Below are 25990 nucleotides of genomic sequence, written 5' to 3' on the forward strand. Positions count from 1 at the left end.
GGGACCTTCAACCCTGTCCGAAGCACTTGCAGCACTACACCTAAAAGCCTTTTGACCAACTGGCATCGGAATGGGAGCTTGTTTGGAGGGCGACGGCCTCATCGCCCAACACTGTGAAGGGGCAGAGAGACGGCGGGAGAGAGGGCCGGGATTGGCCAGAAGGAGGAGGGGCAATGGAGGTCAGCCAATCCGACGGGAGGCTGCGAGGGTCTTTAGGCAGCAGGTGACAAGCCTTGACATGTCGGAGGAGCAGTGTTTGCGAAGGCTCCGAATCTGGAGGGACATTGTTACTGATCTGTGCCACCTGCTTGGTCAGGATCTGCAGCCGCGTGAACGCCGCAGAACCTCTCTGTCCGTGATGGCTACACTGACTGAAGGCCTCCATTTTTATGCCAACGGATCCTTTCATCCAGCCATTGGGGACAATGCGACTGTCGCTCAGGCTGCAGTCCGCTGTTGCATCCGGCAAGTGACAGATGCCCTTTATAGGCGAACGCGTCCATTCATTACCTTCCCTCGGACCCTGCACAAGCAGGCGGAGGAGGAGGAGTATGAGGAGGAGGAGGAGGAGGAAGAGCAGGCGGAGGAGGAGGAGGAGGAAGATGGAAGGGCTGCTGAAAGTGGAAGGTCCATTCGTCAGAGGTTCCTCTGGACTCGTCTCGACACCCCTGTGGCGGAATGATGAGTCTTACCTCATGCGCACTTTGGATGTTTGAGGGCCTCTGCATGCCAGCATCACTGAAAGTAGTCACATGCACCAAGCAACATTTAAACTTCTGTTTATTGACACAAAAGTCTTTCATTACAGCTAAACAACGTAAAGTGAGCAGAAACCATAACTGCCAAAATAAAAGTGACCTGTTCGGCAAAGCAGCAAAACTCAACAAAAATCTGCACCTATAACAGCAGGTGAGGGTGTCGGTGAATTTGGACAAACAAACGTCTCAGCACCTCCCTCTACAACTGGCCCCTTGCGGGAGAACGAAAGGGAGGGGGGAAAGGGATGGGGAAAGGGAGGGGGGGAAAGGGAGGGGCGGAAAGGGATGGGGGAAAGGGGGAAAGGGAGGGGGGAGGGGGGGAAAGGGAGGGGGAGGGGGGGAAAGGGAGGCGGGAGAGGGGGGGGAAAGGGAGGGGGAGGGGGGGAAAGGGAGGGGGGAGGGGGGAAAGGGAGGGGGGAGGGAGGAAAGGGAGGGGGGGAGGGGAGGAAAGGGAGGGGGGGGAGGGGAGGAAAGGGAGGGGGGGGGGAAGGGAGGGGGAGGGGGGGAAAGGGAGGGGGGAAAGGGAGGGGGGAGGGGGGAAAGGGAGGGGGGGAAAGGGAGGGGGGAAAGGGAGGGGGAGGGGGGGAAAGGGAGGGGGGAAAGGGAGGGGGGAGGGGGGGAAGGGGAGGGGGGAGGGGGGGAAAGGGAGGGGGGAGGGGGGGAAGGGGAGGGGGGAAAGGGAGGGGGGAGGGGGGAAGGGAGGGGGGAGGGGGGAAAGGGAGGGGGGAGGGGGGGAAAGGGAGGGGGGGAAAGGGAGGGGGGAAAGGGAGGGGGAGGGGGGGAAAGGGAAGGGGGAGGGGGGGGAAAGGGAGGGGGGAAAGGGAGGGGGGAAAGGGAGGGGGAGGGGGGGAAGGGAGGGGGGAGGGGGGGAAAGGGAGGGAGGGGGAGGGGGGGAAAGGGAGGGAGGGGGGAAAGGGAGGGGGGAAAGGGAGGGGGGAAAGGGGGGGAGGGGCGGAAAGGGATGGGGAAAGGGAGGGGGGAGGGGGGGAAAGGGAGGGGCGGAAAGGAGGGGGGGAAAGGGAGGGGGGGAGGGGGGAAGGGGAGGGGGGGAAAGGGAGGGGGAGGGGGGAAAGGGGGGGAGGGGGGAAAGGGAGGGGGGGAAGGGGGGAAAGGGAGGGGGAGGGGGGAAAGGGAGGGGGGAGAGGGGGGGAGAAAGGGAGGGGGGAGGGGGGGAAAGGGAGGGGGGAGGGGGGAAAGGGAGGGGGGGGAAAGGGAGGGGGGAAAGGGAGGGGGGGAGGGGAGGAAAGGGAGGGGGGGAGGGGAGGAAAGGGAGGGGGAGGGGGGGAGGGGGAGGGGGGGAAAGGGAGGGGGGATGGAGGGGGGGAAAGGGAGTGGGGGGAAAGGGAGGGGGGAGGGAGGGGGGGAAAGGGAGGAGGGGGGGAGGGGGGGAAAGGGAGTGGGGGGGAGGTGGGGAAAGGGAGGGGGAGGGGGGAAGGGAGGGGGGGAAAGGGAGGGAAAGGGAGGGGGGGAAAGGGAGGGAGGGGGGGGAAAGGGAGGGAGGGGGGAGGGGGGGAAAGGAAGGGAGGGAGGGGGGAAAGGGAGGGAGGGAGGGGGGGAAAGGGAGGGGGGGGAAAGGGAGGGGGGGAGGGGGGAAAGGGAGGGAGGAGGGGGGAAAGGGAGGGAGGGAGGGGGGGAAGGGAGGGAGGGAGGGGGGGAAGGGAGGGAGGTAGGGGGGGAAGGGAGGGAGGTAGGGGGGAAAGGGAGGGGGGAAAGGGGGGAAAGGGAGGGGGAAAGGGAGGGGGGAGGGGGGAAAGAGAGGGGGGAAAGGGGGGGAAGGGAGGGGGGAGAAAGGGAGGGGGAGAAAGGAGGGGGAGGGAGGGAAAGGGAGGGGGGGGAAGGGAGGGGGAGGGGGGGAAGGGAGGGGGGGAAAGGGAAGGGGGGAAAGGGAGGGGGAAAGGGAGGGGGGAAAGGGAGGGGGGGAAAGGGGAGGGGGGGACGTGGGGAAAGGGGAGGGGGGAAAGCGGAGGGGGGTAGGGGGGAAAGGGGGAGGGGGGAAAGGGGAGAGGGGAGGGGGGAAAGGGAGGGGGGGAAGGGAGGGGGAAAGGGGGGAAAGGGAGGGGGGAGGGGGGGAAAGGGAGGGGGGAAAGGGGGGAAAGGGAGGAGGGGGGAAGGGAGGGGGGAAAGGGGGGGAAGGGAGGGGGGAGAAAGGGAGGGGAGGGGAGAAAGGAGGGGGGAGGGAGGGAAAGGGAGGGGGAGGGGGAAGGGAGGGGGGGAAGGGAGGGGGGGAAAGGGAAGGGGGAGGGGGGAAAGGGAGGGGGGGAAAGGGGAGGGGGGGAAAGCGGAGGGGGGTAGGGGAGGGGGGAGAGGGTAGGGGGGGAAAGGGGAGGGGGGAAAGGGGAGGGGGGAAGGGGAGGGGGGAAGGGGAGGGGGGAGGCGGGAAAGGGGCGGGGGGAAAGGGGAGGGGGGAAAGGGGGAGGGGGAAAGGGGAGGGGGGAAGGGAGGGGGAGGGGGGGGAAGGGAGGGGGGAGGGGGGAAAGGGAAGGGGGAGGGGGGGAAAGGGAAGGGGGAGGGGGGAAAGGGAGGGGGGAGGGGGGAAAGGGAGGGGGGGGAAAGGGGAGGGGGGGAAAGGGTAGGGGGGAAGGGGAGGGGGAGGGGGGGAAGGGGAGGGGGAGGGGGGGAAAGGGGAGGGGGGAGAGGGGCGGGAAAGGGGAGGGGGGAAAGGGGGAGGGGGGAGGGGGGAAGGGGAGGGGAAAGGGGAGGGGGCGAAAGGGGAGGGGAAGGGGAGGGGAAAGGGGAGGGGAAAGGGGAGGAGGGAAAGGGGGGAAGGGGAGGGGGGGAAAGGGAGGGGGGGAAAGGGAGGGGGAGGGGGGAAGGCGGGGAAAGGGAGGGGGGAAAGGGAGGGGGAGGGGGGGGAAAGGGGAGGGGGAGGGGGGGAAAGGGGAGGGGGGAAAAGCGGAGGGGGAAAGGGGAGGGGGGAAAGGGGAGGGGGGGAGAGGGAGAGGGGAGGGGGGGAAAGGGGAGGGGGGAAAGGGAAGGGGGAAGGGGAGGGGGGGAGAGGGGGTGGAAAGGGGAGGGGGAGAGGGGAGGGGGGAAAGGGGGAGGTGGGAAAGGGGAGGGGGGGAAAGGGGAGGGGGGAAAGGGGAGGGGGGAAGGGGGGGGGGAGAGGGGAGGGGGGAAAGGGGAGGGGGGAAGGGGGGGGGGAGAGGGGAGGGGGGAAAGGGGGAGGTGGGAAAGGGGAGGGGGGGAAAGGGGAGGGGGGGAAAGGGGGAGGGGGGAGGGGAAAGGGGAGGGGGGAAGGGGAGGGGGGGAAAGGGAGGGGAGGGGGGGAAGGGGGAGGGCGGGAAAGGGGAGGGGGGGAAAGGGGAGGGGGGGGAGGGGGGGAAGGGGAGGGGGAAGGGAGGGGGGAAAGGGAGGGGGGGGAAAGGGAGGGGGAAAGGGAGGGGGAGGGGGGGGAAAGGGAGGGGGAGGGGGGGGAAAGGGAGGGGGAGGGGGGGAAAGGGAGGGGGAGGGGGGGAAAGGGGAGGGGGAGGGGGGAAAGGGGAGGGGGGGGAAGCGGAGGGGGAAAGGGGAGGGGGGGAAAGGGGAGGGGGGAAAGGGGAGGGGGGAAGGGGAGGGGGGGAGGCGGGAAAGGGGAGGGGGGGGAGGGGGGAAAGTGGAGGGGGAAAGGGGAGGGGGGAAAGGGGAGGGGGAGGGGGGGAAAGGGGAGGGGGAAGGGGAGGGGGGAGGGGGGAAAGGGAAGGGGGAGGGGGAAAGGGAGGGGGGAAAGGGAGGAGGGGAAAGGGAGGGGGGAAGGGGAGGGGGGGAAAGAGGAGGGGGGGAGAGGGGGGAAAGGGGAGGGGGGAGATGGGAGGGGGGAAGGGGAGGGGGGAAGGGGGAGGCGGGAAAGGGGAGGGGGGGAAAGGGGAGGGGGGAGGGGAGGGGAAAGGGGAGGGGGGAAAGGGAGGGGGGAAAGGGAGGGGGAGTGGGGGAAGGGAGGGGGGGAAAGGAGGGGGGAAAGGGAGGGGGGAGGGGGAAAGGGAGGGGGAGGGGGGGAAGGGAGGGGGGAAAGGGGAGGGGGGGAAGGGGAGGGGAAAGGGGAAGGGAAAGGGGGGGAAAGGGAGGGGGGAAAAGGGAGGGGGGAGAGAGGAGGGGGGGAGGCGGGAAAGGGGAGGGGGGAAGGGGACGGGGGGGAAAGGGAGGGGGGAAGGGAGGGGGAAAGGGAGGGGGGGAAAGGGAGGGGGGGAAAGGGAGGGGGAGGGGGAGAAGGGAGGGGGGGAAAGGGAGGGGGGAGGGGGGGAAAGAGAGGGGGGAGGGCGGGGAAAGGGAGGGGGGAGGGGGAGGGGGGTAAAGGGGAGGGGGGGAAAGGGGAGGGGGAGGGGGGAAAGCGGAGGGGGAAAGGGGAGGGGGGGAAAGGGGAGGGGGGAAAGGGGAGGTGGGAAGGGGAGGGGGGAGGCGGGAAAGGGGAGGGGGGAAAGGGGAGGGGGGAAAGGGAGGGGGGGGAAAGGGAGGGGGGGAAAGGGAAGGGGGAGGGGGGGAAAGGGAAGGGGGGAAAGGGAGGGGGGAGGGGGGAAAGGGAGGGGGGGGAAGGGAGGGGGGGGAAAGGGGAGGGGGGGAAGGGGAGGGGAAAGGGGAAGGGAAAGGGGGGGAAAGGGAGGGGGGGAAAAGGGAGGGGGGAGAGAGGAGGGGGGGAGGCGGGAAAGGGGAGGGGGGAAGGGGACGGGGGGGGAAAGGGAGGGGGGAAGGGAGGGGGAAAGGGAGGAGGGGAAAGGGAGGGGGGGAAAGGGAGGGGGGGAAAGGGGGAAAGGGAGGGGGAGGGGGGGAAGGGAGGGGGGGAAAGGGAGGGGGAGGGGGGGAAAGAGAGGGGGAGGGCGGGGAAAGGGAGGGGGGAGGGGGAGGGGGGTAAAGGGGAGGGGGGGAAAGGGGAGGGGGAGGGGGGAAAGCGGAGGGGGAAAGGGGAGGGGGGGAAAGGGGAGGGGGGAAAGGGGAGGGGGGAGGCGGGAAAGGGGAGGGGGGAAAGGGGAGGGGGAAAGGGGAGGGGGGAAAGGGAGGGGGGGGAAAGGGAGGGGGGGGAAGGGAAGGGGGAGGGGGGGAAAGGGAAGGGGGGAAAGGGAGGAGGGGAAAGGGAGTGGGGAGAGGGGGGGGAAAGGGGAGGGGGGAGAGGGGGGGAAAGGGGAGGGGGGAGAGGGGGAAGGGGGAGTTGGGAAAGGGGAGGGGGGAAAGGGGGAAGGGGAGGGGAAAGGGGAGGGGGGAAAGGGGAGGGGGGAAGGGGAGGGGGACAGGGGGGGGGGAAAGGGAGGGGGGGAAGGGAGGGGGGGGAAGGGAGGGGGGAGAGGGAGGGAAGGGAGGGGGAGGGCGGGAAGGGAGGGGGGAAAGGGAGGGGAGAAAGGAAGGGGGGAGAAAGGGAGGGGGGAGAAAGGGAGGGGGGAGGGGGGGAAAGGGAGGGGGGAGGGGAGGGGGAAAGGGAGGGGGAGGGGGGGAAAGGGAGGGGGGGGAAGGGAAGGGGGAGGGGGGAAAGGGAGGGGGGGAAGGGAGGGGGGAAAAGGAGGGGGGAGGGGGGAAAGGGAGGGGGAGGGGGGGGAAAGGAGGGGGGAAAGGGAGGTGGGAGGGGGGGAAGGGAGGGGGGAAGGGAGGGGGGAGGGGTGGAAAGGGAGGGGGAGGGGGGAAAGGGAGGGGGGGAAGGGAGGGGAGGGGGGGGAAGGGAGGGGGGAGGGGGGGAATGGGAGGGGGGGGAATGGGAGGGGGAAAAATGGAGTGGGAGGGGGGAAAGGGAGGGGGGGAGGGGGGAAAGGGAGGGGGAGGGGGGAGGGGGAAGGGAGGGGGGAAATGGGGGGAGGGGGGAAGAGGAGGGGGAAAGGGAGGGGGGAAAAGGGGGGGAGGGGGGAAGGGAGGGGGGAGGGGAAGTGAGGGGAGGAAAGAGGGGGGAGGGGCGGAGGAAAGAGGGGGGAGGGGAGGAGGAAAGAGGGGGGAGGGGAGGGGGGGAAGGGGAAGAGGGAGGGGGGAAGGGGAAGAGGGGGGAAGGAAGGGGGAGAAAGGGGGAAAGGGGGGGGGGGGGAAGGGGGAAGGGGAGGGGAGGGGGGAAAGGGGAGGGGGGAAAAGGGGAGGGGGGGAAAAGGGGGGAAGGGGAGGGGAGAAAAGGGGAGCGGGGGGAAAGGGAGGGAGCGTGGGGAAGGGGAGGGGGGGGAGGGAAGGGGTGGGGGAAGGAGGGGGGAGCCAGCAGACCCTCTCCCCTCTGCCAGCGATGGCTCCGCTGAGCTCCGTGCCGCCCCACGCACTGACATGCCGAGCGCAGCGCCCCGGTCAGCCCGAGCCCTGCCCTGATGCGGCTTGAGACGGCCGATTGCGGCTGGCCGGGCCCGGTTGCCTTGGTAACCCTCCTCCCCTCTCTGCCTCCCGATCTCCGGGACCAGGCCTGAGCGGCTTGAGACGGCCGATTGCGGCTGGCGAGCCCGGTTGCCGGGGTCACCCTCTCCGCTCCCCCTCCCCTCCCGAGCCCCCCCCCCACTAACCTGCTCCCTCTGGCCGCGCTCTGTGTGGAGGTGCGCGTGCGCCGTGCAGCGCGAGCACGAATTTAGCGCGAGGAGGTTGCAGTGAGCCCAGCCAGCCTTTACCAAGATGGCTGGCCGCTGGTTCGGAATCGGGCCAAGGGGGGGGGAGGGAGGTGAGGGGTGGGAGGAGCTTGCCACAAAACAATTGCCTAGGGTCGAGCATGGCTGGCAACAGACGCCCAGGCTTCGAGGCCTACCTGCAAAAACGGGGAAAGGTAGGAATATTAATGAGATTAGATAAAAGATTTCGAAAGTAATTAACTTTTTTTAAACTATGGCCTAGAAATTGGGTTGGTAGCGCCTAAAGAGACCTAGAATTGGGGCGAAGCCCTATGTTGGGGCGAACGCTATGAGGATAGCGCCGACTCAGAAATTGACTATACATTTAGCGCCTGCGCTAAGTGTTTGCGCGCACCCGCGAGTGCAAACGGCTCATGACGTCATTTCAGTGTGCAACGCCTTTTAGGAGCGCCTGAGCGCATATTGGGTGGCGCCCGGAGCCTTAGCGCCCAGCGCTATTAGTGACAGTTCGAAGGAGGGCTAACAGGCCCTTCTCAGAGTAGGGGGGCGCTATTTAAAGGGGACAGCTCTAGTGCAGAATCTTCTGCCACTTGGCCTGCTCATTGCGATCGCTGCTACAGAGAGTTGGCGAGCTAATGTGGAGCGGAGTTCTGGGATTTGAGCTTTACAGTACTTGGGACCTTCAACCCTGTCCGAAGCACTTGCAGCACTACACCTAAAAGCCTTTTGACCAACTGGCATCGGAATGGGAGCTTGTTTGGAGGGCGACGGCCTCATCGCCCAACACTGTGAAGGGGCAGAGAGACGGCGGGAGAGAGGGCCGGGATTGGCCAGAAGGAGGAGGGGCAATGGAGGTCAGCCAATCCGACGGGAGGCTGCGAGGGTCTTTAGGCAGCAGGTGACAAGCCTTGACATGTCGGAGGAGCAGTGTTTGCGAAGGCTCCGAATCTGGAGGGACATTGTTACTGATCTGTGCCACCTGCTTGGTCAGGATCTGCAGCCGCGTGAACGCCGCAGAACCTCTCTGTCCGTGATGGCTACACTGACTGAAGGCCTCCATTTTTATGCCAACGGATCCTTTCATCCAGCCATTGGGGACAATGCGACTGTCGCTCAGGCTGCAGTCCGCTGTTGCATCCGGCAAGTGACAGATGCCCTTTATAGGCGAACGCGTCCATTCATTACCTTCCCTCGGACCCTGCACAAGCAGGCGGAGGAGGAGGAGTATGAGGAGGAGGAGGAGGAGGAAGAGCAGGCGGAGGAGGAGGAGGAGGAAGATGGAAGGGCTGCTGAAAGTGGAAGGTCCATTCGTCAGAGGTTCCTCTGGACTCGTCTCGACACCCCTGTGGCGGAATGATGAGTCTTACCTCATGCGCACTTTGGATGTTTGAGGGCCTCTGCATGCCAGCATCACTGAAAGTAGTCACATGCACCAAGCAACATTTAAACTTCTGTTTATTGACACAAAAGTCTTTCATTACAGCTAAACAACGTAAAGTGAGCAGAAACCATAACTGCCAAAATAAAAGTGACCTGTTCGGCAAAGCAGCAAAACTCAACAAAAATCTGCACCTATAACAGCAGGTGAGGGTGTCGGTGAATTTGGACAAACAAACGTCTCAGCACCTCCCTCTACAACTGGCCCCTTGAGGGAGAACGACTTCTCGTTCGCGCCCGGCCCCTTCCTTCCCTGCTGCTCCTACGTAATTGCACCCCAGTGGCGGCCTCAAGGCTGGGGGACACTTGCCGACTGTCTGGAAGCGCAGCAGCCCGAGGTACGGCCTGGCCGACCTCTGGGCTTGGAGGGTGCGGACGCGGGATGCTTGCTTTGAGCATGGCTGGAAGCAGTGTGGCCTGCAGGTGGTGGCAGCTGCAATGCAGGCGTCCCAGCGCTGGCATGTGCAATGGTCTCCTGCCGAGAGAGGACACCTGCACCATGGTCGGACGACACACTGGCTATCTGAGGGGAGCGGCTCGGCTCATCCGCCACAATCGCAGGCTCCACGGATTCCTGGCCTTGTACGGGAGTGGAAGGGCGCGGGGTGATCCTAACTGATGCAGAGAGGGTGGCTGCAGTGAGACATCGCGTTGCGTCAATCTGGCTGTGGAGGAGCCCAGCAAGTGAATGCGTGGCAACAGTGAGGACCTGTGTGCCAGGTGCCAGTGCTTCGGAGAAGGCCTGGACAGTTCTTCCCATGGCTTCGGACAAGGCAGGAGCCGACCGCTCCACTGCCTCGGACAAGCCCTGCACAGACCTTTCCAGGGATTGTCCGAAGCCCTGAACAGTCCTTTCCATTGCCGACTCAAAGCCGTGGACAGTCCTCTCCATTGTTGGGCCGAAGCCCTGGATAGTCCTGTCCATTGTGGCCCCGAAGCCCTGGATAGACCTGTCCATTGTTTCCCCGAACACCTGGAGAGACCTCTCCATTGTTGCGCCAAAGCCCTGCAGAGTCCTCTCCATTGTTGCCCCGAAGTCCAACATACTCCTAGCCAATGAATCTATTGACTCAGGCATCTTCTCCACTGCAGCCATCAGCTCCGTGTGTCTGACCGGGCCTGTTTGCTTATCTCTGCCAGGCGCCGGACCTCATCTGCACTCTGTGCAGCAGTCATGACGACCTGCCTTGCCCTGCGGGGAGACGGTGGCCGAACTTGCCTATCCCCCCTGCGTTGCTCCATGCCGCTTTGTCCGGCAACTGGTTCATCCTCAGAGCCACCCCCCCTCCCCTCCAGGGGACTACTATCCCCAGTCTGCAGATGTCTCAGCTCCCCGGATTCTGCAACGGCTGGTCCGGATTCCTCCTGGTCCTCGCCTCCGGTGGCACTGGCACTGGCAGCTTCAGCGCATTGAGCCCGAGTTGGTGCTGCTTCATCTGAAAGTGGGAGGTGGAAGAGTGGCTTTAGCAAAAGGACAGGTTTGCTGAAAGGCATGCCAGATTGCGGCATGGCTCTGACATGGCTGCACACTGAGGATGCATGCTGGCGGGGGGACCAAGTGGAAGGCAACAGGTGGAAAAGGTGAGAGTCTTACCCTTGCTGTCGGTAATGGGGTCGGCAGATGCAGTGGTCACTGGACCAGACAGACGTCCTCCAAGTATCTGGTGCACTCTCTCCTCCAGATCCGTGAGAGTGACCACTTGTGCAGGTCTGCCACCGGTTCGACGCTGTTCTTTTCTAATCTGCGCCATCTTCGACTGCAGGGCAAAGAAGGGGAGGTTCTGTTACATGAGGCCTTGAGACATCATCGCATGCCCCCCATGGTGCAAGAGCCCTTACATGAGGGCCTTGAGACATCATCGCATGCCCCCCATGGTGCAAGAGCCCTTGCATGAGGCCTTGAGACATCTGTCCATGTGTCTGCCCAGAAAGGGCCATGGGTGCATACTGACAGATGGCCAGTGGCGCATCATTGAAGCAGGGTGCCCGAAGTCAGCTGCAGATGGAGGGAAGCACAAGCTTGGTAAACCATCACTCACCCTAACGATCCGTGTCAGGTCGTTGAATTTCTTCCTGCACTGAACAGGGGTCCTGGTCGCCATGCTGCTGGAGTTTACCCTCACAGCAACCTCCCTCCAAGATCGTCGGTAAGCCTTCTGATTTGGCCTCTTGCCATTATCCGGGTACAGCACCTGTCGACGGTGTTCAACTGCAGCCACCAATTGGTCCAGAGCCTCAGTGCTGAAGCGCTCTGCTCTCTGCCCTACCTATCTCCATAATGATCAACTTTGTACCGCCAGACAAGGGCGAGCGCCGAATCTGAGGCCTACAGGGCATTGGGTGTTGAAGCTCAGTCTGACTGACCCACCCCTTTAAGAGCCGGCCGGCGCCTGCAGGTCTCGTGCTTTGCCGTAATTGAGTTCACCTGCGCTGCGCCCGTCCGCGTCGAAATTGAGTAGCGCCTGACCTTTTGCGCCTTAAGAGCGCCTCAATCCCCTTTGGGGGCGATGCAACCCAATATCGCACCAGGCGCGGATAGCTCTCATCTGGCTATAAACTTAGCGCATCACCAGTTCTAACGCCTCAAGCGGGGCTATACCCAATTTCTAGGCCAATATGCGTTTTAAAAGCAACTTTTTTTTTTAAAGACGCAGAAAGCGGGAAAAAGAAATGAAAAGTTTGGAATCAAGATGGCGGCGACTCACCTCGGTTCAGACTGATAAGGCCCGCCCACACACGCACCGATTGGTCAACCATCAGGTCACTGAACTGTAGGATTGGTCAATCATCACGTCACTCAACTGTAGGATGGCCCGCCCGCACACACAATGAACCCGCCCCCACTCGATGCAAATGAGCGGATAATGAGAGGAATTTTGAACATTTTTTGGATACCGTCGGCACAATTTTTGTCCGACCGTCGGCACAATTTTTGTCCGAGCAAAAAGTAAATACGCCTACAAGAGTCCCCTAATGATGAGCTTTCTTTTGATATAACATATGTGTAGGTACGCTCTATAACTTTTGATTGTATAGCCGGCCAGAGAGACAGACAGAGAGACAGACAGACAGACATATCCTTTTATATATATATAGAAGATAGGTGTACGCTAAATAAGCAAAGTCAGTACAGTACTGTATTAGCCAAGAAATTGCTGAAGCGGCACATTTCATGGGAAGTGTCGTGAATTAAATTTTTTTCTTACCCTTCAGATCATATTTTTGTGCCGCAAATTACTAGAAATTCTAATTGATAATAGGATCTCAACGGGGCATCTGGGATCCCATGAACGTCGGGTTTAATGGGTTATCTCCTTAACCAATTAAATTTACGGGTAGAGAAAGAAACAACGCGAATGACGGAAAAGGAAACAGGGTAAATTAGAGTCAAATTAGATACAGAAAGAGAAATAAAGAGAGGGAAAGGAAGAGTGGGTTAAGAGAGAGAGAGCGAGAAAGAGACAGAAAGGAAAAGTAAGAAAAAAAATTAAAATTTAAAACTCCCTAGGAACAATTTACTACCTGCAGGAGTGAGATTCCAGTTTCTTTGTTCCCTTTCTGGGCCTCCTAGGTTGAGTGGCATGTCAGGGACATAAATCATGTCATTAACAGGGTCCTTATGGCACGAATTACCAACCCTAAATGGCTGTGGTGAGATTCATTCGTATTAACAGCATAAATCCAGAAATGTCATGCCACACTTTAATGGGGAGGCTCATGGCAACATGGCAATTTTTTTGGTTTTGGCAAGGCTAATCGTCCAGCAGTTTGTGGCAAATCGAAAATCATGGCATATCACTTCTTCACCACAGATTGCTGGGTTTTTATGCACCAATAATAGCGGGTGCCGTGAACTCAACATTATTTTTCTAGCAATTTCTGGGCCATTATGTTTCCCATCAAATGTGCTTTAAAGGTAATCTGACCGCCACATATTTAAAATTGCAGTGTTAGAATTTGCAGTTGCAGTTTTCATAATTACATTTCTGAGCACTTTTTCTTTAGTCTAAGTAAAGGAATAACCAAGCATTCTTTCTATACAGGAATCTTGCCCCAACCGCGGTTTTGCCATACGCGGATTTCAAGTATACACGGTTTCCTCTCTGCGACAACTTTTGCCAACTGCGGCAGTGAATTTTGCATATACGCGGTTTTTACTTTAGGATTAAGGTAAATAACATGATTTTATTGCTTTTATATTCTTTCTAATTGTGTTATTTGAACATTTATACTGTATTTGCCAACCGCGGTTTTACTAACCACGGGGGATTTCAGGGACGTATCCTCCGCGGTTGAGAAGGGATTACCGTATACAAATCTTTTAGACGTTTTATTCCCTGGGCAGTAAATCCATGAGCTTGCAATATATCAGCTGATACGCTGCTATAAGGGACCTAGACAAGTGTTGCCTCTGTACTCGTTAATGATCGTCTTATTGACAGATCCAGCTGAAGATACAGCAAATTCTATACTGCCTCTCCCTCCATATACCGTTCCTATTTACATCCACAGCCACTTCTTCAACCTTGCCATCTTCCCTCGCCTCTCTACTCCCATGATCTTGGTCACCAAGAAGGCTATCTCCAACCATTTCCTTGTATTCCTCACTACCCACATATACTAGCCTCCTTCAGGCTCATTTGCTTTTGCATTTGACCCTGTAAAAAAGCTCCATCAAGTCATTTACAACTGCACTCTCAAACTCCCAACAGCCTAACCTTTGGCTCTCCATTCGCCACAATACCTCTGCAGCTGTTGATTTGCTCAACCACTCCGTCATCTCCATCTTCAATGCCTCACCCCCCAAAAAACGTTTAGTGTCTCCCATCCCTTTTGTTCCTCCAGTACAGCCCCATCTTCACTTACATAAGTCCAAGCGGTGCAGACTTGATCATACCTGGTGCACAGCTGGCTTATCCATCTAACACCAGATTTGGCTTGACCACATCAAACTCTATCACTTCCTCTGCCAAAACTGCCCTACAATAGGCACATATAACTACAGGCTTCTTTTCTCTACTACCAACTGCCTCCTTAAGAATCTCACCCCTGCCCCCTCCACTCTCACCTCTAACAATAAATGCAAGGAGCATATGGATTTCCTTGTCACCAAGAAAGAGACTATGGCCCTGATTTTCTGGCCGCCGTCGGGCAGCTTTTCATGCGGCCGGGGGCCGAAAATCGACGAAAAAGCGGGTCGGGAACCCCCCCGCCTGATTCCCCGCCCCGTCCGACTTTTGGACTGCCGTTTCCGCGCGCCCCGCTTCAGTCCTGGTCGCCGCTGGCGGGACTGGTCGTCGGAGCACTAACAAGCAATTATCTGCTTGTTGAAGTGGATTTTCCCGTGCCCTTGCGACTTTGGGGCTTTCCCCACCTGAAACCCGCCTGCGGGGAACCCCGCTGCTGAGAGCTGGCGTGAAAACAGCTGGCTTGCTTGCTTGCAGCAGCAGGTTGCTGAGGGCTGAAGAGATTTAAATAGGCAGCATTTGCAGGCTGCAGGACCTTGTTGATCAAGGCTTGGGGGAACTTTTTGAAGCCTTAGGAGCAGCTGCAGAAAGTTGGAGTCTCACACACTTCTCCAGTGTGAGCTCCTGGGAAGCCCCTCTCACCACCCTAACTCAGCGCCCCCTCAACAAAGGCATCTGCCAGAAGCATGGGAGGCCTTTGGGACGTTCCCTTCCTGGCATTAGAGGATCTCCAACAGCAGAGGCAGCAGCAGCAGAACCAGGAACAGCAGGATGAGCACCAGGCTGCTGCTCACTCACCTGAAGCTGCACAGGCCAGAAGGGGCCAGCGCTTGGAAGTGGCTTGAGAGCACCTTGCTGCGCTTTAGGGGGCCATGGGGACCCGTATCTGCACTGGCAGTCCTACTCGGAAGGACTTCCATGAAGATCTGGTTTCTCTGTTCAACAGATGGCCAACGCTCCTCAAGAGATGTTATCCTCTTATGAGCACTTACCATGTTTTCCGTACCCTGGCGAGTTATCTCCTGCATGGAGGTTGCCAACCTTTCCATGGTGATGCGTTCATGCGCCAATGACTCCACAAAGGCTCTGCTCATGGTCGCTATGGACTCCACCATTTGCTCAGCACTCGCAGCAACCCTGGAGACAAAACCTGCAGAGACTCCTGCATCTGTGCATGGAAATCCATCACCTCTTCTCTTGCGGATGGACCCAGAGGCAGAGGGTCATCATGCAGCACAGCTGAGCTGAGCTGGCAGAGTCCTGCGCCCTCCGATGAGGACTCGCCGCTGCTGTCTCTGTCTCCAGAATCTGCTGAGGCTCACTTGTGAGCTGTGAAACACCAGGTGACAACACTACTCTATGTCCCGAAGGTCCACCCGAGGTGTGAGTGTCTGCACTGGTGCTGGGTGCGCTTACTTCTGCTGATGCTGCGCCCTCAGAGGTTGGAGCTTCCTCTGAGGAGTCTGGCTGCACAGCCTCTTCCTCCTCCACAGTGAGGACGGGGGCTCTGGATGGTACTGTGGGGGAGTAAAGGAAGGAGATAGAGATGTAATGCCAAGGTTCTTCTGGTGACTCCCAGCGAGTTGACATCTGCTGACACCTGCAACTATGCAGCATTGGTTTCAGTGGGAGGCCTCTTCCTCCCTGACCTAGGGAAGAGGACCTCCCTGTGGGCCCTAACCCCATCCAATAATGCTTGCAGTGAAGCCTCGTCGAATTTGAAGGCAGCTCGGCCTCTGCCGCTGGCAGCAGCTGGTGCAGGCTCCTCTGCCATTGTGCAAGAGTGGTTGAGAAGCCTGCAGAGGTGGAGAAGCTTGCTGGACACTTTGAAAGCACCACGAATGATGACATCATAGTGTGGGGATTTCTGACTCGAATTGGACAATTAGCAAGGCTTCCCACATGCTGGGAATTAATTGGCCACTTGAGGGAAAATTGCGTGGAGCTGGCTGACACTTTTTTATGTGTGTCAGAAATCCCACATTCGGGGAAACCCGACCATTTCCCACACAAGCCGAAAATCGGGGCCTATCTGTTCAGCTATGTCTGACACTTTCCCCTTCCTCCCACCCACTAAGATACACTGCCCACTGCAGCCCACCCCCCCTTCCTATTGTTGTTCTGAGCACCCATTTCTCTCTCGTTTTTCTTCCATCTTCCTCTCCATGCTCTTGAATCTCATATTGTCCAAGAAATCTATTGCTACACCCAAAACACCATTCCCTCTAAACTCCTAGCCACCTAATTTTCCTTCCTGGCCCCCAGCCTAGCTGATATAATTGTAAATGGTTCCTTCTCTTCAAGCCCTGGCCCTCTCCCTCTCAAAACTGCCATCATTACTCCCCTCTTCAAAAACCCAATCTTGACCTCTACTCCCATGATCTTGCTCACTCAGTGGCAGTTCAGTGTCCCTTTCACCTCCAAAGTTCTCGAATATTTTTTGCCTCGCAGATCCAAGCCCATCTCTCCCGCACTCCCAGTTTGAATTTCCCACTCAGTTTTCCGAACCCCCCCCACCCCAACAAAAGGTGGCTCTAACCAAAGTCATGAACATCATTCTGTGACTGTGACCATGGTATGTTATCCCTCCTCCTCCTCCTGACCTCTCGGCAGCATTTGGCATGTTGAACCACATCATCTTCATTCAAAATGTCTCCTCCGTTGTTCAGCTCCATGTAACAGCCTTCGCTTAGATCCACTGTTTCCTAACTGATTGAAGCCAGGGCATCGCTAGCAATGTCTTTTAGATAGAATTACATGCAAATTACAATACAATTACAAATTGCACTGTTTATTTGATATTTCAAATACAATACAGATTTTCCTTTAAAAGCTCTGTTTTAATGTAATTTTGTGTGCAGTTTTTACTCTAGTTGTTTTGTTCTGATGTTACAGTACATTTCTAGAACATTCTGCATAATATTCTAAGTATGGATAAAAATGGGTTCAATAATTGAAAAGCCAATTGTGCACTGCAAGCTCACACAAACAGCAATGTGATAATGTTCAAATAATCTGTTTTAGTGATGTTGATCGAGGGGTAAATATTGGCCAGGACACCGGGGAGAACTCCCCTGCTCTTCTTTGAAACAGTGCCTTGGAATCCTTTACGTCCACCTGAGAGCAGACGGGGCCTTGGTTTAACGTCTCATCCAAAAGACCGCACCTCCGACAGTGCGGCGCTCCTTCAGCACTGCACTGGAGTGTCAGCCTGGATTTTGTGCTCGGGTCTGGAACCCGCAACCTTCTGACTCAGAGGCAAGGATGCTACCCACTGAGCCACAGCTGCCACACACCTACATCTGTAAACATCAGTTAACACATTATAACCCCAAATGAGGAGGGGGGTGTTAAAAATTACACTGAATGCTACCTTCTAACTTACCAGTATTTCTTTGATCTGGTAAAAAGCGGGCCTTAGATGTAAAGTTAATTGGGGATTCACTTACAACAAATGCTCTTCGCTCAGAAACTTCCCCCTTCCAGTTATTGCCATCAAGGAGATCTCTTGTCTGCCCAGGGGCTGGAGGTCAGGAGGTGGACTGCAGGTCATCCTGTCTCTCCCTGACTGACGCAGCATCTTAACAGACAGCAGATCAAAGTGTAGAAGGTGGCGGGGAGGGGGTGGAAACAATAAAGGCGATGGCCGGGGAGTCCAGAACCAGGGGTCACAGTCTAAGGATAAGGAGTAAGCCATTTAGGACAGAGGAGGAATTTCTTCACCCAGAGAGTGGTGAACCTGTGGAATTCTCTACCACAGAAGGCAGTAGAGGCCAATTCATTAAATATATTCAAGAAGGAGTTAGATATATTTCTTAAGGCTAAAGGGATCAAGAGATATGGGGAGAAAGCAGAGACAGGGTACTGAATTTGGATGATCAGCCATGATCTCATTGAATGGCGGAGCAGGCTCGAGGGGCCGAATGGCCTACTCCTGCTCCTATCTTCTATGTTTCTATGTTTTCATTCTCTCCTGCAATGAAAGAGGAAGGTGGTGGTGGTTGGTGGTGGGGCGGGACTTAAGGGTCGGACAAAGCTGGTTAAATGAGGCAGCTCCGCCTTGTCTCTTGTCCGGACCTCAGCCCCGCTGCCGTCTAGCGGCTGTGCCGAACCTCGCGCTCTCACTCAGCCCCGCACGCAGCGCTCAGCCGGCACTGCGCAGGCGCAGCATTTTTTTCTTGGCAGTCGGCACTGCGCAAGCGTGGCATTTTTTTGGGAAGCCGGCACTGCACATGCGTGGCTTTTTTGGGTGACCGGCACTGCGCATGCACGGCATTTTTGGCGGGCAGCTGTCGTGCAGGAGCTGTCCGCTCACTGAAGAGAAAGGCAGAGGGACGGGTGGGTGAGGTGAGGAAATCAGCCCAACTGTCACCTATTGGTTAATGTAAGTGCCGAAAACCGTTGAAAAGGACAACAAATCTGTGCTGTCTTAACTTTTGAAATATTTCGATCAAATATGTTACAAGGACGAGAAACAGGCGGTTGGAATCAGAGAATCTTACAGCACAGGAGGAGGCCATTCGGCCCATTGTGCCTCTGCCAGCTCTTTGGTAGAACTATCCAATTAGTCCCACTCTCCTGCTCTTTCCCCACAACTCTGCACTTTCCCCCCTTTTTAAGTCGAGATCCAATTCCCTTTTGAAAGTCACTTGAATCTGCTTCCACCACCCTTTCAGGCAGCGCATTCCAGATCAGAATAACTCGCTGTGTAAAAAAAAAAAAAAATTCTCATTACAGGTAGACTACCTTTTATCTGAACTTCCGAAAACCGAAACCCTCTAAAAACCGAAGGTTTTTTTGTTCAGCGTAAGTCGTGCGCACGACATGACCAGAGTGGCGCACGACTTACGCTGAGCAGAGGGTCAGCGTAAGTCGTGCGCACGACCCCGACCCCCGCCGACGACCCCCCCGCGGACCCCCGCCGACCCCGACTCCCGCCGACCACCACCGACGACCCCCCGCGGACCCACCCCCGACAAATTTCCCAGTCTTATAAAATACCTTCCGAAATCCGAAATTTTCCGAAAACCGAAACACGGCTGGTCCCGAGGTTTTCGGATAAAGGATAGTCTACCTGTATCTGCCTTCTGGCTTTTTTTGCCAATTATGTTAAAAATCTGTGACCCTCCTGCCAGTGGAAACAGTTTCTCTCTTATCTAGTTGAGGATTTGTTTTTAAATGAGCTGAATGGCGACCCAAGTGGAGCGGAGCTGTGGACACCCAGCAGGTTTTGAGGAGACTTTTTTAAGAACACTGCTGAGGCGAGGAAGTTTAAGGAAATTGCAGAGTACAGGGGAACAATGTGTTGTAGGCTTCTCCACCTATGGGGGTTGCACATTGGACCCCCTCTAGGCCTGGCAGGCGGCCAGCAACAAAAATAGCCGCCCGGCACCTCCCCTTTAATTTGTGCTGCCCCGGCCGCAGGTAGGCCCCCTTAACCCTGTCTAGGGTTGCAAAATTCTGGGAATTTTTAAAAGAGGAAACTTTCCATGGGAATTTTCGGGAATTTAGAGTTTTTTTGCACACTGATGGTTTTTGTCTCTGACCCTTATATTATCTTTGTCGTCAAAATAGACATACTGTTCCATACAAATAAAAACAGGCTTTCAAAACTTTATTTAGGTTATAATTTTGAACTTTATTGAACCCCCACAAAAAAGACCCATCTAAAATAAAATAAAAAGAGCGTCAGCTTATTTAGCCTGTAATTTGTCCTTATTTTGTCCCTTTGAGTCTTCTACTCATGAGTCTTCTGAGTCTTCTACTCCTCATTGCTCCTCCTGATTCTCTGACTCTGGCTCTGACGTGTCCATTTCCTCCTCTGTGTCAGTGTCTAGCTGTGTGGTGGACACTTCTGTATCTGGCTCAATAAGTTGTAGGTTTGCCCGGATAGCCACCAGTTTCTCCACTCTCTTGTTAGTCAGCCTGTTGCGCACCTTTGTATGCGTATTCCCAAAAAGTGACCAGTTTCGTTCAGAGGCCGCTGATGAAGGTGGGATTTGGAGTATCACCGATGCAATAGGTGACAGGGCCTCAGATGCACAAAGTCCCTTCCACCAGGTATGTGCACTGATATGCTTGCATGATTCCCATATCCCATCCCCATTCCAAAGACCTTGCTTGGTAGAGAACTTTGCCAGACTTCCCAGAACTTTGCCCACATCCAGATTGAGATGGTGTGAGAGGGTAGAAATCACACTGTAAGCGCTGTTGATCTGTTCTCCAGAAAGTATTGGTCTCCCAAGATGCTTTGGGTCCAGCATGTATGCTGCAGCATGAATCGGCTTGACACAAAATTCTTGACGCGTCTGTATGAATTGAACAATTGCCTTCTCCTCTGCTTTGAGCAGCAGGGATGTGGGTAGGGCAATGCTGATTTGTTCTTTTAAATCAGTAAAAAGCCTGAGAACACCTGACAAGACAACGTCATCTCCTTCAATCTGAGCAATTGCAGATACTACTGGTGAGAGTAGTTTAAGGCTGCTAACCACTCTCTCCCAAAACACATCATCCAGCAGTATTTTCTTGATGGTGGTTTCCATATCCCCAGACTGGGATATTGCCATTTCTTGCAGCGACTCCTTACCCTCCAGAAGGCTGTTGTACATTATGACAACACCACCCCATCTAGTGTTGTTGGGCAGCTTCAGTGTGGTGTTCTTGTTCTTTGTCATTTGCTTGGAGTTGTAGGTTGCTGCAACTACCTGTTTTCCCCTGACATACTTAACAACTTGCTTGGCTCTCTTGTACAGTGCTTCCATGGTTCTCAAACCCATGATGTCCTTGAGGAGCAGGTTAAGCCCATGAGCTGCGCACCCAATAGACGTAATATGAGGGTAGGCCTCCTCCACTTGAGCCCAAGCAGCCTTCATATTCGCAGCATTGTCAGTAACTACTGCAAAGACCTTTTGTGATCCAAGATCGTTGATGACCGCTTTCAGCTCATCAGCAATGTATGTGCCTGTGTGTCTGTTGTCCTTCGTGTCTGTGCTCTTGAAGAACACTGGGAGAGGAGTGGAGACGATGTAGTTTATGATGCCCTCCCCTCGTACATTTGACCACCCATCTGAGATAACTGCACCAGTCTGCCATCGCTATCGTTTCTTTGAGCTTTCCTTGGACTCTGTTATACTCAGCCTCCAGCAAATAAGTAGACAAAGCATGTCTGGTGGGAGGACAGTATGCAGGGCGAATAACATTGAAAAATCTCTTCCAGTACACATTGGCTGTGAGCATGAGGGGTGAGCCTGTTGCATATACAGCTCGAGCAAGGCACTCATCTGCATTCTTCTGGCTATGGTTATCCATTGTATCAAAGAACCTTCCAAGTGGGCCAGGAGTTGCTGGTGATAAGGAGCCTGATGCTGAATGAGAACCATCATCTTCTTGAATGGAAGCAGAGGAACTCTGGGCTGACTGCTGTGAGCTTTGAGTGAAGTTGTTGCATTTGGATAAATGCTGCTGCATCTTTGTGGCATTCTTTACATATGGCTTTCTACAGTGTTTGCACATGTACACAGTCTTTCCATCTTTAATGCCTGGGGTAAAATGCTTCCACACATCCGACGGTAAACGTGGCATTGTTCTATGCAGAGAAATAAAGGGCATTCATCTCTGTGTCGAACTGCGGTCGATCAGCACGATTGCAACAGGGTGAGTACATTTTTGCTGATGCTCCATGTGATGGAAGCATGACCTGTACACACACGACGCTACATCACCAATAGTGTATTATTTTGTATATTTTAAATTGAAGGACAACAGAGTTCAACAAGTAACTGGTTTATTTGGTATAAAGTCTGATTTACTTACTGCATCATCACAACATCAGCAGAAAACAAAATGACTTCCCTCAGGACCCCTAACCTGGATCTTAAAAAAACTATAGCAGTCTTACAGATGCCTGCAGGCCAATCACAATTCGATATGCAAATATTACAAATAGAGGGAGCTAATCGCTCATCCACTCATCCAACCAATCAGGACACATTTGTTCACAGTCACACACAAAACTTGTAATTATTAAAACAAGCCAAGTAAGAAGATAAACATATATTAATAAAGAAATTCCTTAATAATTAAGATTCCATCTCTGTTAGTAATTTTAAGAGAGGACCTGTGAAAAAAAAAAGAAATACAAAAAAAACAATATTATGCTAGCATGTGCTTTTTTGGGCAAAATTCCCAAGCTAAACTTCCCGTGGAAAATTTCCGGAAATTTCCCGGAAACTTTCCACCCCTTTGCAACCCTAACCCTGTCGGACATAGCGTCCGGTGGTAAGTCAGGGGGCGCTACCGAAGATCGCGAGCGGTGCGCTGTGCACGGCGATGACACCATCGCCGGAGGCGCAGTGCTAACGGTTATCGCCACCGCTAACCTCCCGCTGAATTTCACGGGAGGCGTTGGCGGCGCCGTACCCGGGCACGAGTTGCTTTGCACCCCGTTAGCGCCCAGGTGCAAATCAACCAAATTTTTCCCCCATAAATTTTTTTTTACAAATAATTACATTTTTGTTTAAAATATTTAATTAATGCCATTTTAATTAATTTTATATATGTAATTTAAAAAAATTATTTCATGTGTTCACATTTTTTTTAAGTCAGCCCCATTCATACTTCTGTACGTACGAAACTGTCATAACTGTCAAAAGTATGAATGGGGATTCCCTTCTTTCATTGGTTGGGCTGTCCCATGTGATTCCAGGGGCGCTTGCGAACCGCATGTGCCCCTGGGATACGTGGGCTTCCACGAATTTCTACCAGGAGAGGCCCAGGATTGCAAGCCTTCGTATCTCCCGGACCACCATTTAACTGCATAGAAAATTTGATGATTGGAGGCATCCGCCCGCAGGAAGCCTCCGATCGCAAATTCATGCCCAAGGATTTTGATATCTATACGATAGGGGATAGTGATGCAATTGAGAACAGTAATGTAGGTGATAGATATGCAGGACTTTGACCGGGATAACATAAGAGCAGCAGAGATCTGGATGTTCGAATTTCTGTAGACTGGGGCTTGAGAGGCCACGAAGGAGAGCACTAGAGAAATCAAGCCTTGAGGTACAAGGGATCAGGATTTTGGTAGCAGTGGGTATAGTGGAAGAAAAGCATTAAACTTAAAAATAGGGATATTAATTCTCGAAGAATCAAATGTAGGAAACATATCCAGGTGACTACCACCAACAAATATTCAATCTTAAAACAGCATATTAATATCAAGACCTGGACAACATTCAGGCTTGGGCTGATAAGTGACAAGTAACATTCGTGCCACACAAGTGCCAGGCGATGACCATCTCCAACAAGAGAGAGTCCAATCACCACCCCATGACATTCAACAGCATTACCATCGTCAAAAGCCCTACCATCAACATTCTGGGGGGTCACCATTGACCAGAAACTTAACTGGACCAGCCATGTAAATACTGTGGCTACAAGAGCAGGTCAGAGGCTGGATATTCTGTGGTGAGTGACTCCCCAAAGCCTTTCCACTATCTACAAGGCACATGTCAGGAGTGTGATGGAATACTCTCCACTTGCCTGGATGAGTGCAGCTCCAACAACACTCAAGAAGCTCGACACCATCCAGGACAAAGCAGCCCGGTTGACTGGCACCCCATTACCACGTTAAACATTCACGCCCTCCACCACCGGCGCACCGTGGCTGCAGTGTGCACCATCTACAAGATGCCCTGCAGCAACTTGCCAAAGTTTCTTCGACAGCACCTCCCAAACCCAGATGGGCAAGGGCAGCAGGCGCAAGGGAACGCCACCACCTCCAACTTACACACCATCCTGACTTGGAAATTATCACGATTCTTCATCGTCGCTGGGTCAAACTCTTGGAACTCCCTACCTAACAGCACTGTGGGAGTATCTTCACCACGAGGACAGCAGTGGTTTAAGAAGGTGGCTCAACACCACCTTCTCAAGGGGAATTTGGGATGGGCAATAAATGCTGGCTTTGCCAGCAATGTCCACATCCCAGGAACGAAAAAATTAAAAAAAGACTAATTTATTACTGTTCAGAAAAGACTGACTATAGAAATAGGCTTGCTTTAAAATAAAAGGCCAGAGGGGAAGAATTCGTGGCTGCCACGAGAGTTGCAGATGTCACCACGGCCTTGGGTTAACAGCTGCTGAAAATGGACAAAGCGCTACCGGAGAAAAATTCACGCTGGGGGCTAAAGCTTCTTAGCCCAGCACTAATTTACTGTGTAACGCCCTCCTGGTGGCATTAGTGCAGGCATGGGAGTCGAAGTTCCTGTCCAGGAGTGGCATTTGATGTTCCAACAGCCTCTGGAAACAAGACAATGGAATTTGCTGGGCATTGTGGGAAATTAAAAGGGCAATGTCTTCTGAACTAATAAAAATTAAAATGAAGTGAAAAAATTCAATTTTCAGTTCTTACTGCCTTTTAAAAAAAAATTACATTAAAAAGTTCCAAATGGAAGTCTTCAACTCTTAAAGCTGATTTCCCTTCCGAACCTCAAAAATTGGGAAAAGTGCTTCAGCACTAACACAAACGACTCAGCAAGCCAGGGAAGGGGCACCCAGGGTCTCGTAAGCAGCACTCCAGCTTTGTGCAGGGGTCAACACTGCAAGAGATGTCCTCTACCCACAGGGGCCAGGATGCCCTCCAGAAAGAATGATATGGGACCACATCACCGAGGCCATCACTGCCAGCAGTGTCGCCCCCCACGATCTGGCTCCAGTGCCTAAAGAAGCTTCATGACCTCAGACCAGTGCAGTAAATGCATCTTCAAAAGCCATCTCCTACCAACTGCAGCACCAGCCTCATACATTGCTCAATGCACGACTCTTCCCCCCCCCCCCCCCACAATCACTCACCTACCAACAATCTGTACCAATCATGAGCCAAGTATCCCATCCCTAGCCTCACTCACCCCCCTTGGAGGAGACAGTGCAGGCCATTGTTGGCAGGAGCATGGCTGAGCCCTTGGCCAGCAGCGGGGCAGAAATGATACAAGATGCTGGTATCCTCATACGTTATCTTCCTTCTCACATGCACCTCTTGCTTTCCCGCCATCCCCTCACCACAACTCCACCCTTGTGCCTTCCTCATTTCACACACCCAAGAAATGCAGCCTGGCCAGCCAGTGGTTGGCCAAGAAGAGGGAGAGGAAAGTGAAGAAGAAACACCATCACTTGATTTGACACACCCAGCTCCTCAAGGTCGACCAGCATGGCCATTTGCAGTGTCCCCTACTAAAAGTCAGCAGCCTTCCACTAGCCATGTTGGGGTAGCACTGCATGGCATCAGTAGGATAGGCAAAGGCACACACAAGACAGTCACTAAGAGAATGCATGAGGGTGATGAGTTGATTTCTTGATGTCATATTGGATGGATAGATGGATAAAGTTGGATTGGAAAGTTTGCTTCGTGGTGGCTTTTATTTTCCAGCATCATGGCCAAGAGGTGCTGTGATGGTCAGTAACAGAGGGGAGGTAAGGTGTGGGACTAATGTTGAAAGAGGAATTGGAGTTGTACTTACTGGTGCTACAAACGCATCCGGCCAGAAAGGGACTGTCTGGGTTGCATCCTTCCTTCTGTTTCTTCTTCTGTTTCTTTTTCTGATTCTTACTCTTCTGCGTCTTCCTATCCCCCCTGCGAGCGGATGCTGTAAAACTGAAGTGATAGCATAAAATGCTGGGAATACTCAGCAGGTCAGGCAGGATCTTGACCTGAGACATGAACTCTCTTTCTCTCTCTACGGATGTTGGCTGACCTGCTGAGTTTTTGCAGCATTTTCTGTCTTCTCAGAGGCCTTCCTTTACCATCGGAGACCTTGCAAGTGTCCAGCAGCACTCCCTGCACACTTAAAAAAACTTTTAACATCTATTGCAGAAAGCCACTACTTCAATGAAATCAAAAAAATCAAAAAACACAGTCCAGAAGCTTAAATGCAAACTTAGCTGAAAGATGTGTTTGTCCCTTTGAGAGGTGCTGACAGCACTTCTACGAGTCTGCTGCATGCTGGGTTTACATGGTGAGCTTAGGACCGAGCGCTGAACTCAGCGCAAAGGTCCAAGTTCGGCGTAGTGATGTTAAGTCGGCGTGGTGTCACCTCATTTTAATTTGCAGGGTGATGGATCTTACAGACAACGCTGCCGGGCCTGTGAAAATGGAGGATGCTGCGGGACCCGCCACCTGTTGGCAAAAGAGCGGCGGCAACCCACTTTTTGCTATTTTTTGCCGGTAATGGGTGGCGTAAAGCCCTTGAATTTTTAGCCCCAGTTGAGCCACTGATTTAAAACAGACTGTAAACTTCTTTCCTGTATCTTTACTGTGGATAGTGTGCAGAGTCTTGGGATTCTGCTT

The 25990-nt window shown here is 55.0% G+C and overlaps 1 protein-coding gene across 1 annotated transcript in view; it reads right to left on the reverse strand.

The window, feature by feature from the left end:
• LOC147105141 (uncharacterized) overlaps positions 1-25990 on the reverse strand; it is a 78958-nt gene that overhangs the window by 26442 nt on the left and 26526 nt on the right. The window contains exons 9-10 of the mRNA XM_086011785.1: positions 25164-25297; positions 21245-21343 (exon numbers count right to left, since the gene is read on the reverse strand). Coding sequence (XP_085867911.1) covers positions 21245-21343; positions 25164-25297 — 233 coding nt within the window. The remainder of the gene's footprint in view (positions 1-21244; positions 21344-25163; positions 25298-25990) is intronic.

This window comes from Somniosus microcephalus, chromosome 18 (genome assembly GCF_052327205.1).
Source record: "Somniosus microcephalus isolate GS21.2 chromosome 18, FLI_Smic_1.0, whole genome shotgun sequence".
NCBI lineage: Eukaryota > Metazoa > Chordata > Chondrichthyes > Squaliformes > Somniosidae > Somniosus > Somniosus microcephalus.